This window comes from Eleutherodactylus coqui, chromosome 1, assembly GCF_035609145.1.
Source record: "Eleutherodactylus coqui strain aEleCoq1 chromosome 1, aEleCoq1.hap1, whole genome shotgun sequence".
Classification (NCBI taxonomy): domain Eukaryota; kingdom Metazoa; phylum Chordata; class Amphibia; order Anura; family Eleutherodactylidae; genus Eleutherodactylus; species Eleutherodactylus coqui.
The window spans coordinates 331,894,641-331,907,222 of NC_089837.1; the positions used below are offsets into that span (position 1 = coordinate 331,894,641).

At 47.2% G+C, this 12,582-nt stretch overlaps 1 protein-coding gene across 2 annotated transcripts in view; it reads left to right on the forward strand.

Annotated features, from left to right (window-relative positions):
* The window catches only part of LOC136576244 (ras GTPase-activating protein 4-like), a 143,953-nt gene that overhangs the window by 76,811 nt on the left and 54,560 nt on the right, over positions 1–12,582 (forward strand). For both annotated transcript variants that reach the window (XM_066575369.1, XM_066575380.1), the window contains exon 5: positions 4,225–4,354. In XM_066575369.1, coding sequence (XP_066431466.1) covers positions 4,225–4,354 — 130 coding nt within the window. The remainder of the gene's footprint in view (positions 1–4,224; positions 4,355–12,582) is intronic.

Consider the following 12,582-nt stretch of genomic DNA (forward strand, 5'->3'; position numbering starts at 1 on the left):
TAGTACATTAGAAAAATGCATACATATTATGCAGACTGCATCAAATCCTACACTGAGACCGCTGCTTGAATGATCATGTAATGTGCGTCACCCAGCATATTCCTGCACTTCAGAGCAGGTGTCCAATCATGACTGAGGTGTTTCTGTTGTCTAGGACCTGCGATCAGCTGACCACAGTCATAACAACCATCAGGATGCTGAAAAGTGTCAATGCAGCCAGGGAGGGACAAACTGGGTATGTACAGAATATGTAGCAGCAGAATGGAGATTATATAACATATATATTTTACTGGTTTAAATTGCTTGGGAAGGAAAACATAATTATAGCACTATAATTGGTCACTCATAAGACTCATAACTACAGATGTGTCAATGTGCTGCAAGTCTCAGATAGAATTAAAAATTATCATAACACAAGCTCACCATAAGGGAATGCATAAAAAATAGCATCATTAAAAGTCCATTCTAGTGAATTTATTAGTTCCCTGTTAGTTACATAATAAATGAAAAAAAATCCAGATTGCTAATAATAGGAAAGTGGCTAAGGGAAGGCTGGATGAAGTGAGGCAACTCAATGCCAAATTCCAATGAGAAGCCAGAAAAGACCAGAACAACTTCCTGAACGCCCATAAGCCTTGAATTAACCTATAAGAAGGGTCACACCAGGGAATTATTTGCCATTGTGAAACAGGTGAAGAAGCCTTTCTTCGCCTGCCAAGCAGCTATCAAGGATCATGATGGGAATTAAATCAGCAGAAGAGCTATACACTGGTGCCAGCAGTGACCACCCAGAGGAACATGGGGACCAAAATTATTTGAAACCAGACCTGCTGAAAAGTGAAGTGGAGTGGGTGATGAGGCAAGATCAGTTTTCCTCCCACTGCCAAAGAAGGCCAATGTCAAGGACTGTGGAAACGATAGAACAATCACTCTGATTTCCCAAGCCAGCAAGGTGCTTCTGAAAATCATCCAGAAGTACTTAGGCAGTATCCTTGACCAGGAACGTCCTGATGTTCAAGCATCCTGGAAGCTGTCCTGGACCGTATGAACTCCCTGGAAGGCAAGATCATGAGACTGAGACTGACGTACTTTTGGACACGTGATGAGGGTGAATTCGCTGAAAAATCATATGCTACTTAAAATGGTCAGTGGTAAAAGGAAGCAGGGAACTGTTAGCTGGACACCATCAAGATGGACACTGAAAATGACATCAGGCAATTGAAAGCAGCAGTAGAGAATAGAGAAACATGGAGAGGACTAACCTATAAATTCTTAAGATTCGGACACAACTGAATGGATAGAATTGGAGTTAGAGCTCCCATGTATATATGTCAGTAAGTATTACCTATCTAAAATTTCTCTTCGGTTGGGTTATGTGAACTTAGGTATAAGTGTATCTTGATGCCACCAGAAGTACAGGTGGAGCCAAGATAATAGGAGTTTGACAGGGTGTTGACACCCCCTGTTACTTATTGGCTGTCCTGCATTCTCCCCGTCCTCGTCCTCACAGGTCCTGTAGCCACCGCCGGCCGCCGTGGAGGAAAGTGAGAGGCAGTGCTTGGGACTTCTCAGCGGTGCTGGCCAGCGGATCAGACGGTGCAGGAAGGTGAGACTGGTCGGTCTGCACTCTGTTGGACAGCGGACGAGGCGGTACAGGAAGGTGAGACCGGTTGGTCTGCACTCTGCAGCGCTGCTGTGCGAGGGAGCGGTGACTGGCGGCCCGGATGGAAAGAGACCATCTCCAGTCATCACCGCCGCTCCTCCACTGAATGGACACACCAGGGTGGGCCGCAGAGCAGCACTGACAGTGTGCTCCTCTGCTCTCGGCTGCCGTGCTGCTACCTCCCTCGCTCAGACTGCCGCTGTGCACAGCAGCAGGACTGCTAACACCGCCGGGGTCAGGACGCCAGCAGGAGGAAGCGGCGAACCAACGGCATGCTTGTAATCTGGGAGACTGGCGTCAGGGAGAGGCAAAACATGCCCGCCTGCAATCACAGCTGCGTGGTGCATGGAGCTGGGACCATGCCGCCGGCCAGAGGCACAGCAGCTGCGGCATGAATCCGCCGGGAATAATCAGAGCAGCAGAAGGTGGGAAACTGTAGCCAGGGAGAGGCACAGCAGGCCCGCATCATATACTCCGGTGGTGGCTGCAGGACCTGTGAGAGCGAGGACTGGGAGAATGCAGGACAGCCTGTCAGTAACAGGGAGCGTCAACCCCCTGTCAAACTCCTAGTATCTTGGCTCCACCTGTACTTCTGGTGGCGTCAAGATACACTAATACCGTGAACTTATTGTGACCACCTGAGAATTTCTTGTCTCTCTGTTTTCTGAAGAAGACACTATTTCAGTCACCAGAATTCCTGTATGATGAAATTACATGGACTGTACTACACAGGCTCTTCACAGGGGGGCAGGTGAGGGGAAGCATAGGAACTCCTATCATGGTTACTGACGATGATTAGAGGCTCCTATCACACTGTTACAATGAAGGCTGCATACTTATAGTCTTTAGGTTATTTAGGTAAATATACAGGGTAATAATAATCATACTGTTCTCCCAGCCTGCAGAGATGATACAGGCTCTAGCTGGTCATGTGATGCTGTGCTGATGCATCATGGGATTGCTAGCATAGCATAGAGAAAGAGAAAGGGGGGAGAAGTCTAAAAATCAAGATAGTGGCTTGTAATTATGCGTTAGGAGGCTGACTGCATGGAAGTGAGAATAATATACACTAGTACAAAGCCTGTCCCAGGACAGCGACTGCAATCTATATAAATCTCCATGCTCAGTAAAATTATTATTATTAGAAATAATCGTTATAATGTAAAGGTATCAGCTATTTCAAATACATGAAATACCCAGAGCAAACCAACGCGGAGGTCTCTTCGTTGTCTCACTCTCTATGCTTGTGCAGCTGGCGCTCCTTTTTGCACTAAGATATCCGAAGATGTACCATGATTTTACCAGATTTAAGTTTGAAATGATTAAAGCAACATTTTGCCACTTCATGGAACTTAAGCAAATGATTCATGAAAAAGTTTACATTTCATGATGCAAGCTTGTGTGTTTGATTAAAAAGGGCAAGCTTTGCACCGCTTGTGTAATGTAGATGATGTAAGGGTGCTTTGGAACTGAACAATTATTAACTCAGTGCAGTCAGTGCAAAAGCACAGGAACGATTATCACTGAGATGAGCGGTCGGGCATCATTTGCCAGACAGCTTGACCCATGTAAAAGCACCCTAAGGCTAGAAGTTTGTTGTAGACGCTATGGTGATGATGAGTGAGTGTGAGACATAGTGTGTAGTGATACATAATGCATACATTTGAGGGCAGAGTTGTTTTGATAACAAACCTTATTACATCAGGCTAAGGGCTCTTAGCCACTGGCGATAGACTTTCCTACGATGCGAGAGTGAGCGAAACCTCTATTGAGAGTTGCCTTAACGATGCAATTGTGTAAGTGTGGAAAGCTTTTTTTCTGCCGTGTGTGAGGAGGATGGTCCTCTTTGTGGATACAACCTATAGTATATCTATTGATTAAATGGCAGCATGTTGATATGTTTCTATGGAGCCTTTACTATCAAGTACGGATCATTCTGGAATCAAAAGGGTTACTCCAGTGAAAACACAATTTTTCATCATCATCTCATTGCCTTTCACACTTTGGACATCTCCTATCTAATATAGATATCTTCGGGCTCTTACCCACTGGCGATAGACTTTCCTGCCAGTGAATGAAAACGCATGGTTTTGAAACCAATGATTTTCAATAGTTTCATTCTCATTTGCAATGTTTTTTTTACTCAAGGCTTGCAGCGCTAAGAAAAATCTGCGCTAACGCCCACTGTTTTCAATGGGGCCGGCGGAAGGACATTATGTATAGACTGAAATCATTTTCATCTAATATGTTTAATGAATATGGTGTTACATGCCGATTTAACTGTTGGGAATGCGAGAGGGGGGGAGGGGGGAAGGTGGTTAGAAATGTAAGTTTATATTTGGAAAAAATCTCAAAACTCTCAAAAATGATTGAGTTAAAAAGAATGACTTAAAACTTGAGAGAATTTACACCATGGCGTATGGCTTAAATATTAGGGGGTACTTTCTAGGAAAAGTACAAAAGCTAGTTCTACTTTATTAGTATATATCATTACAAGAAATATTAGAATTTATACGACTATGACATAAATGCTGTAATAAACTCATAACATTTTTCCGTAGGATTTAATGGATGGCAGAATCTAACAGAAATTGATCCTGATGAAGAAGTTCAAGGGGAAATCCATCTTAAGATTGAAATATTTGGCAGTGATTTGTTGAAAAAACTGCGCTGTACAGTGTTTGAGGCAAGGTAAGGTAGTTAGATAGAGGTATTTATTATGTGTTCTGATTTGTTTTTCTATTACTTATTATAAGCTTAAGTCAAGTAGATTTCAAAACCAAATATACTTTGTCTTGGCGGATTAGTGAATATTTCAATTAATGGAGTTGTTTGAGATAGGAAAAAGGTCTGTATATTTACAGGAACAGACTCACTCTTGTCTGTGTGTTCACTTAAGGAGCTGCAATACTAAACACAGCCTTTGCAGAGTTGCATTGTTTCTTAAAGGTAGCTGGTGGGGGGAGCTGTAATGTCAGACAGTCCCTTTTAAATACAATGGGGCATCAAAAAAGATCTGTTGTATTAATCAAGTTTTCATGTTACCCATATTTAAGACTAAAAATCGTAAGATACCTCCTGCTCTGTAGAGAACACTTTCCACCAGTTATCTCATTACCATGTCATCACAGGCAGGATTACAGTGAAAGGTAATACTTTATATATAGGTAACCAATGATCCACTGGTGAGGGTCACAGCTCTTCTACTCCACCTCTCTGCACAATTCCACACATGTCATAGAGCATGTCTAGAATATTATTCCATAGAAGTCCCCCTCTGCCCCTTGTGTGTATAGCCTATGAGGTTGCCACAAAGCAAATCTCTGAATGCTGTTGACTTCAGCTGAGGAAAGATGGTAGTCCACATCCTCATGTACAAACAATAGAATGAAGAAAATCTACAATCAGAAAATAAAAGCAAACTACATATTAGAAAACCGGAATATAAGAGATACATTTCCTTTTGGAAAATGGAAAAACTTTAGACCATGATCAACCTATACCATGGTAAATATGCCCTTTATAGGCAGAAAGTGTATTTGTAAAATACATTTTACCTTGTGAATACCTATATATTTTCAGAAATACTGCTTCTTTCATGTCCATTTCCATTAATCTTGTGTATATATAGTACTAGTAATTATTAGAAAATTATAGTACCAGTGTTGCTGGTGGCACAATGCGCCACACAGCTCTGCTACATGCACGTCACACATAAGCAGCTTTGCTACATGCATGTCACACACACAGCTGTGGTACATGGGCATGTATGTGACAGACACACACAGCTGTACTACATGTCATGTGCCTGACAGATACAGCTCTGCTACATGACATGCACGTCACAGACACCGTTTTGCTACATGACATGCATGTCACAGACACCGTTTTGCTACATGACATGCATGTCACAGACACAGCACTGCTTAGTTGTATTCTCATTGTGCTGTTTTTGTCCTCCCTTCTAAGATCACTAAATTTGTTCTTCTGTCGGTCAGGCTCTGTGTTTTATATATACTGTAGGACCTGTGATGACATCACCAGGGGGCGGAGCGATGACGTCACCAGGGGGAGAGCATTAGAAGCACACAAACACATATACATACATACATACAAACGCACAAGTGGCCGTTAGTAGTTTGACTGCTGTGTTGTTCACTGTACCATCACATCCCACAGTATCTTATGCTTTAAAACTTGCCAAAGACAAGTTGACATTGTTCTTTAGCATACTATAAGTATATACTCTATTATGATTATTGTAAATCAGTTGACTTGCTCTGATTCTTCTTATGGCAACATGACTTGGTACAACGGAGTCGTCTGCTGTAGCCCATTACCCCCCCTTTTCCCACTTATCTAAAATGACCACTGACAACTTCTTTTTGGATTAATTTTTTGGCCACAGCAGACAATTTATTACAAAATAATAATATAACATAAATACACTTTTAACCCTATTCCGAAACTATTTTGGAGAGATCCTTGGAGCTCCAAACTAAAACAGATCCTTGGAGCTCCAAACTAAAACTATCTGTCGCCTCACCAACCAAAGAAAAATAGGTGTAACTGTCTCCCGTCTCCTAAAACCTGACTCGGGAGACCCTATTTTCCTAAACGACGCCTCCCGTCTCTAATCACCTGACTCAGGAGACTCGCCACTTCGCCTCAAGTCGCCTACCTCCCGACCCCGGGGCTATCTAGCCATACCCCGGCTAGCAACAACAACCACTTTTGCAGGGAACCCCCTATCAAACCAAGAGGCGACAGACCCACCTACTACTTAATCTGAACCGGAGGGGGGAGGAGGTAACTCTACTACCCCTGCCTCCCCCCCCACCCCCTCCTATATTGACTCCAAGGACCCCTCCCTAACCGCCACAGCCAGCACGGCTTGAGCCCTCAAGCCTGCGCCGCCCTCCACAAGACCAAGGCGCGCTCAATTCCCTCCTGCACTGCCTCCAGCCACAAATCCAGCCTAATTTCATTCAGATGAACCCCATCCTGCCTCCAATAATTCCCAGTGCCAGCCCCAAAGTCTATGTGTCGCACTGCCACTCCCCCATTCCAACCGACAAAGCGAGAAACCTCTCTGTTAAGTTTGATTCTCGCCTTATCCAAACCTTTTGCTGACCGTACGAACTTCCAAATCCTTCTTGGCACTATCTCTGACCAAACAACTACCATTTTACGATGCGACGCCAATAGTCTTAAGATATCGTACCTAATATCTCTCGACAAGTCCCTGAATGGCCTCTTACCCAAATCCTTACCCCCGGCGTGCACCACGACTATGTCCCGGACCCTGTCCAGGCTCACCATCCTCTCAAATTCATGCAAGACCTTGCACCATGACATCCCTCCAATTCCCATCCACCTCAACACCGCCTCAGACCTAGGGAACCTCAACTACCTCCCGTCTTGCCTAACACTAGCTCTCTCTGCCCCCCAATAAACATACGAGTGCCCCATAATCCACACTAACGCCGATTGTGGACCTGCAATAAAAGAGAACAATATTGAACGACTCCCCATTTATAAACTGCTACCCTCCTCCTCCCCCACAAGACTTTTACAATAACTGAGGGCGCACATACAATTTATACCACCCTGATTGCCACCTGCCTATCCTCCTAATCGCCTCTCCCGGTAACCCTTGAACCCTTGCCTCCGTAGCTGCCCCCACTCTGAACGAGTGAGTCCCAAATTGTGAGCCATCCATAGCAGCGCCTTCTTAAAGACTGCTGCAAACTGGAAACGTGACAAAAACTGACCCCCCTCGTGCTGCAGTAAAGGGCCCAATCTCTCACCCGCTAGTCTAATATAATTTTTCCACGCCTTCACGGGGCACATTATCGCACCATGAATCTTCCCCAACCTGACCAACTGTCCCCGCCCTGCCTGATCTGTTTTTGATCGCCGAATAAACAACTCTAGATGGTCATCGACTTCTCTTACATCCGCCATCTGCAACCCTCCCCCAGTCAATTTACTGGGTGAAACCAACTCCCCCACCCTTAATGCCCCAAAAAAGGCTAATGAAAATGCTAACCTAAATAACAATCTTTCAAATAATTCACCACAAATGCCTTCCAGCACCAACCCAATCTTTTCTAATAATTCAAACGAAACTGGCCTACGGGAATCAACCCTTTCCTTTCCCTTCTTAAAACCCTTTACCGCTTGCTTAACTAAAAAGTTCTTAGTAATGTCCCCCAGACCCCTTAATTTGCACCCGAACGCCACCCCTGCCATAAAGCGATTAACGCACGACACCGAAATGTTGTCCTGCTCTACCTTTCCCAACCAACTCAACAACACCACCATTCTATCCTCCTCCGACTCTCCTGACCTAAGATGTCCTAACCAACCTTCCCACTCCCGCCATGCTGCGATATAAGCAGCTCTGGTACCCTGAGCCAGTGACCTCTCAATCAGGTGCCCCACTGCTCTCTTACCACACTCCAGAGATGAGACGGGCACGTCCTCCCCTGCTCCTCCGCTTCTGGGGCCAGGGTCCTGAATCGCTCCCACTGAAACCGAGAAAGAGCATCCGCGATTGAATTTTTAATGCCTGGAACGTGCACCGCCACTATCCAAATATTCAGCTTCAAGCCCTCGAATACCAGGTGGCGTAGCAAATTCACCACAGGGGGGGAGGAAGCAGTCAGGGAATTAATCACCTGTACCACCCCCATATTGTCGCAATGGAACCTCACCTTCATATTCTGGAGACGAGCGCCCCAAAGCGCAATAGCCACCACTATTGGAAACAATTCCAACAGCACAAGATTCTTTGTCATACCCTACACCTTTCATTTCTCTGGCTATTCCCCAGCGCACCATTGCCCTCGGCAATATGCCCCGAATCCTGCACTCCCCACCGCATCCGTAAAAAGCTCATAATCTACATTGTCACTCACCTCAGAGATGATCATGGATCTCCCATTGTATTTCTTTAAAAATGACGACCACACTGCCAAATCCCCTTTTACATTCCTCGCCAATCTAATGTAGTGATGCGGGGCTCGAACCCCTGCTGTTGCGGACGCCATTCTACGACAAAAAAATCCGCCCCATAGGCATTATCCTGCAAGCGAAATTCAACTTGCCCAATAATGACTGGAGCCCTTTCAGTGTAATTTTCTGCAATCCCCGGGCTCTTTCCACCTCGCTTTTTAAGTCCTTCAACTTATCCTCGGGTAACTGGCACACCATTGCCTCTGTATCAATCAAGATACCCAAAAACTGAAGGGAAGTCGTAGGTCCCTCCGTCTTACCCGGGGCCAATGGCACCCCAAAGCGCTCAGCCACCCACTGTAATGTTCCCAGCAAAGTCGCACACACTGGCGACTACCCTGGTCCAATACACAAGAAATCATCAAGGTAGTGAATTACTGACTGCAACTCTGCCGTGTCCTTCACTACCCATTCCAGAAATGTGCTGAAGGCTTCAAAGTATGCACACGAGATTGAGCATCCCATGGGCAAACACCTATCAGCGAAGTACTTTCCTTCCCAAAAGCAGCCCAGTAAGCGAATGCTGTCCGGGGCCACTGGCAAAAGGCGAAATGCTGACTCAATGTCAGCCTTCGCTAACAGCGCCCCTCTCCCGTACCTTCTCACCCAGCGTACCGCCGCGTCGAACGATGTGTAAACCACCGAACAAAGCTCAGGGTCTATGCCATCGCTCACTGATGCCCCTTTTGGATAAGAAAGATGGTGTATTAACCGAAACTTGTTCGGTTCCCTCTTGGGCACTACCCCAAGAGGAGACACCACAAAATACGGCAAGGGAGGCTCCTGAAAAGGACCCGCCATCCTACCTAAACTAATTTCTTTCGAAAGTTTTTCCGAAACCACCTCCGGATTCCTCATGGCCGAAAGCAAGTTCCTCGTCGAGAAAGGAATGTCGTGCAACGGAGTCGGAATGTGAAAACCATCCCGAAAACCCTCCAATAGTAATTTGGCCTTTTCTCTGTCAGGATACCTATTTAGGAACCTGACCATCCCTTCCAGTTTCACCGGCGTCGTCCCTTTTTCCAAACCCCCCTGGGGCTTTTCCTTTCCCCTTCTTGAAGCATTTAGATGCTCCGTGCGACCCGGCATTGCAATGGGAGCAGATATGCTTAAATCTGCAACCTTGCCCAAATTTGCATTGGCCCTCATTAAATTGCCAACACAAACCAACCCTGTTACCCCCTGACTGTCCCCCTTGGTTTCCTCCTTGAGAGGTAGAGGCCAGGCCTGATGGCCCGGCTCCCCCGTGAAAGGACTGCCCATAGCGACTTGGCGCCATAACCCGTAGCCATAAACCGATGTCCTTCTGGCCCAATCGGATTGACGGCCTTATCGCCTTCCTTTGCCTAAACTGCTCATCGTATCTTAGCCAGGTTTGACCCCCATACACTCGATACGCTTCGCCTATTGAGTCTAAATAGCAGAAAAGGCCCGAGCAGTTACCCGGCGCCTTCTCTCCTATGACACTTGCCAAGATTGCAAAAGCCTGCAACCAGTTATTGAAAGTCTGAGGAATTAAACGCCACCTGCGTTTTTCTTCCTCCTCCTTTTTGTACTCCGTTCTTTTGCCTTTTTCCAAATTGAATTTTTCCAAAGGCAGGAGGGAGAATATTTCCACATATTCGTCCCTCCATATCTTCTCCCTAACCTCCTTTTTTAAATGGGCCCCTAAGGGGCCCTCGAAGCACACATGCACTTCACCCTTTGCCCTATCGTCCAATTGTACCGCTACCGCAAACCCCCGACGCCGACTCCTCTACCCCTACCGAGCTCCCACCCAGAGTACTTACCCTACTGGATGATGCTGGCAGCGAGCTACTCCAAGCCGCAACCGGCGACTGTCCAATGCCTGGCCCCCCAATACCTCTTGCCTGTTCTCCCCCAGTCCCCCCGGCAGCGGCACCCGTCACTGAGACCCCCCTTCCGGACGACGCACTACACAGCGTGCTATACGCCGAAACAGGCAATCCGGCAGGCCCCATTTCCTGGCTCCGCAAAAATTCCCACATACAACCTAACAATGCCCTCATCTCACTGTCCCCTCCACGCGCCCCGGAAAAAACGACGCCGACACTGCCTACCCCCAAATTCTCCCCGGCGGGCACAGATCTAGTAACCACATTGCAAGTGTTTTGTAGAATGGGTAACTCACCGAGCTGCATAGGTGCTGTGGGCCCACCAGCCACCGATCCGTCTTCCTGGCGTCTCGTCCTGGAATCCATCCACGTCCTGCTCGGTCCATCTAATTCCTCTGCCGACTGCCGCCTCTCTGCTGCGCGCGCAGCCGCCCCGCTGAAACTCAAAAGACCGGCATTAGGCACATCTCCTGGACCAGCCTGACGCTGTCCCCCTCTGTGCTCCATCCTCTGCTCCCCACGCTCCCTGGCCTCCTGGCCGGCCCCCCCACTGTGTCCACACTGCTCCTCACCTGCAGCTCTGGACCCCCTGCTAACTACTTCTCCAGATCCTCCCGACGAGCTGGGGCAGGGGCGCTCCTCTCTGCTACCCACGATGCTGGAACGGCCTCCCCCTCTCACTGCTCCTGGAGCCGACTGTGCAGCCGCAGGCCCCGTCCCCCTTCCAGCACGGGCACCTGAGCTGCACACTGCGCTACGCCGCCGGGCAGGATTCCTCCCAGCCCTGCTCCCCCCGCCCGCCGTTGCGGGGGGCAACACGGCTGGAGGGACCATTGCTGGGCTCCTTGTGCGGCGCCGGCGCACAGGCGCGTGCTCGGGGCTAAGCCTCTCCAGCGCACGCGCCCAACGCGGCCTCCTCTCTCTCTCCGGAACTGCCGCCGCTCCCTCCTCACCCTCACTTGCCATCCTCTCCAGCCACCCGATGCCTCTCTCCGCCGCCGCCGCCCGGATCCTCTCCAGCAAAGTCTCCATTCTACCCAGGTACCATCCTCTTCAGGCTCTTCCTACTCCCTTCTCGCTCTGGTCTTCTCCTGGAAGTCTTCTTCCTCTGGTCTTCTCCTGTAATTCTTCTCCCTCTGGTCTTCTCCTGTAATTCTTCTTCCTCCGGTCTTCTCCTGCTGCCCTTCTCTCTTCTCCCGCTGGTCTTCTTCTCTTCCCTTGCCTCTGGTCTTCCCTCTTCTTTCTGTCCGGCTCCAGGTCCTTCTTCTTCCTCTGCTCCACCTGGAATGACTCCACCCCCTCTTTTTGCGCTCTTTCTTACCCATAATCCTTCACAGCCCCCTTTTTAGCCCCTCCCCTTTTAACATCATACTCTCCTGTTTACTTCTAAAAGTATTAACCCCTTCCTCCCCGTTAACCCCGTCATGTCCGCCTCCACCTATTGCCCTGCTGGCTCCGGTTCCGACCTCCCTATATTATCTGCTATCCCAAATCTGAAGCAGCCAACAAGTACAAGTAGTAAAAGGGCTAGATCTATTCCAGTTCGGCAGGTAATGTTACTACCTAGATGCCAGCTAGTACTGGCCATTCAGAAATGTAATAACTTTATTGCAAGTTGTTGATTGATTAGGAATTGTTATTACTCCAAACCTGTTTTTTAGTAAATACTTGTATTTCCCATAAAATACCAATTCTAGAGCAAATTTTGTTAGAACTCCATGTTGTACCTCTGTTAATTTTTAACAATAAACTGTTAACAAAAAAAGCCCCTGCGCTACCGGAAATGGTAATGAGTTTCAATTTCATTCCATGAATAGTTATTCACTATCAAACAGACACTTACTTAGTAGGAGGGGGTATGGTATCCAGAATCCCCCTCCTTGCAGTGATGACTCCAAATAGTTTTCTCCAAACCAGTACACCGATAGTAGGTTTTAGGTAATTTATTATGTAGCATGCAAAAGATAGACAACGCGTTTCGGTATGTAGTGGTACCTTTCTCAACAATACACTTACATATATACATACATTACCTAAAACCTA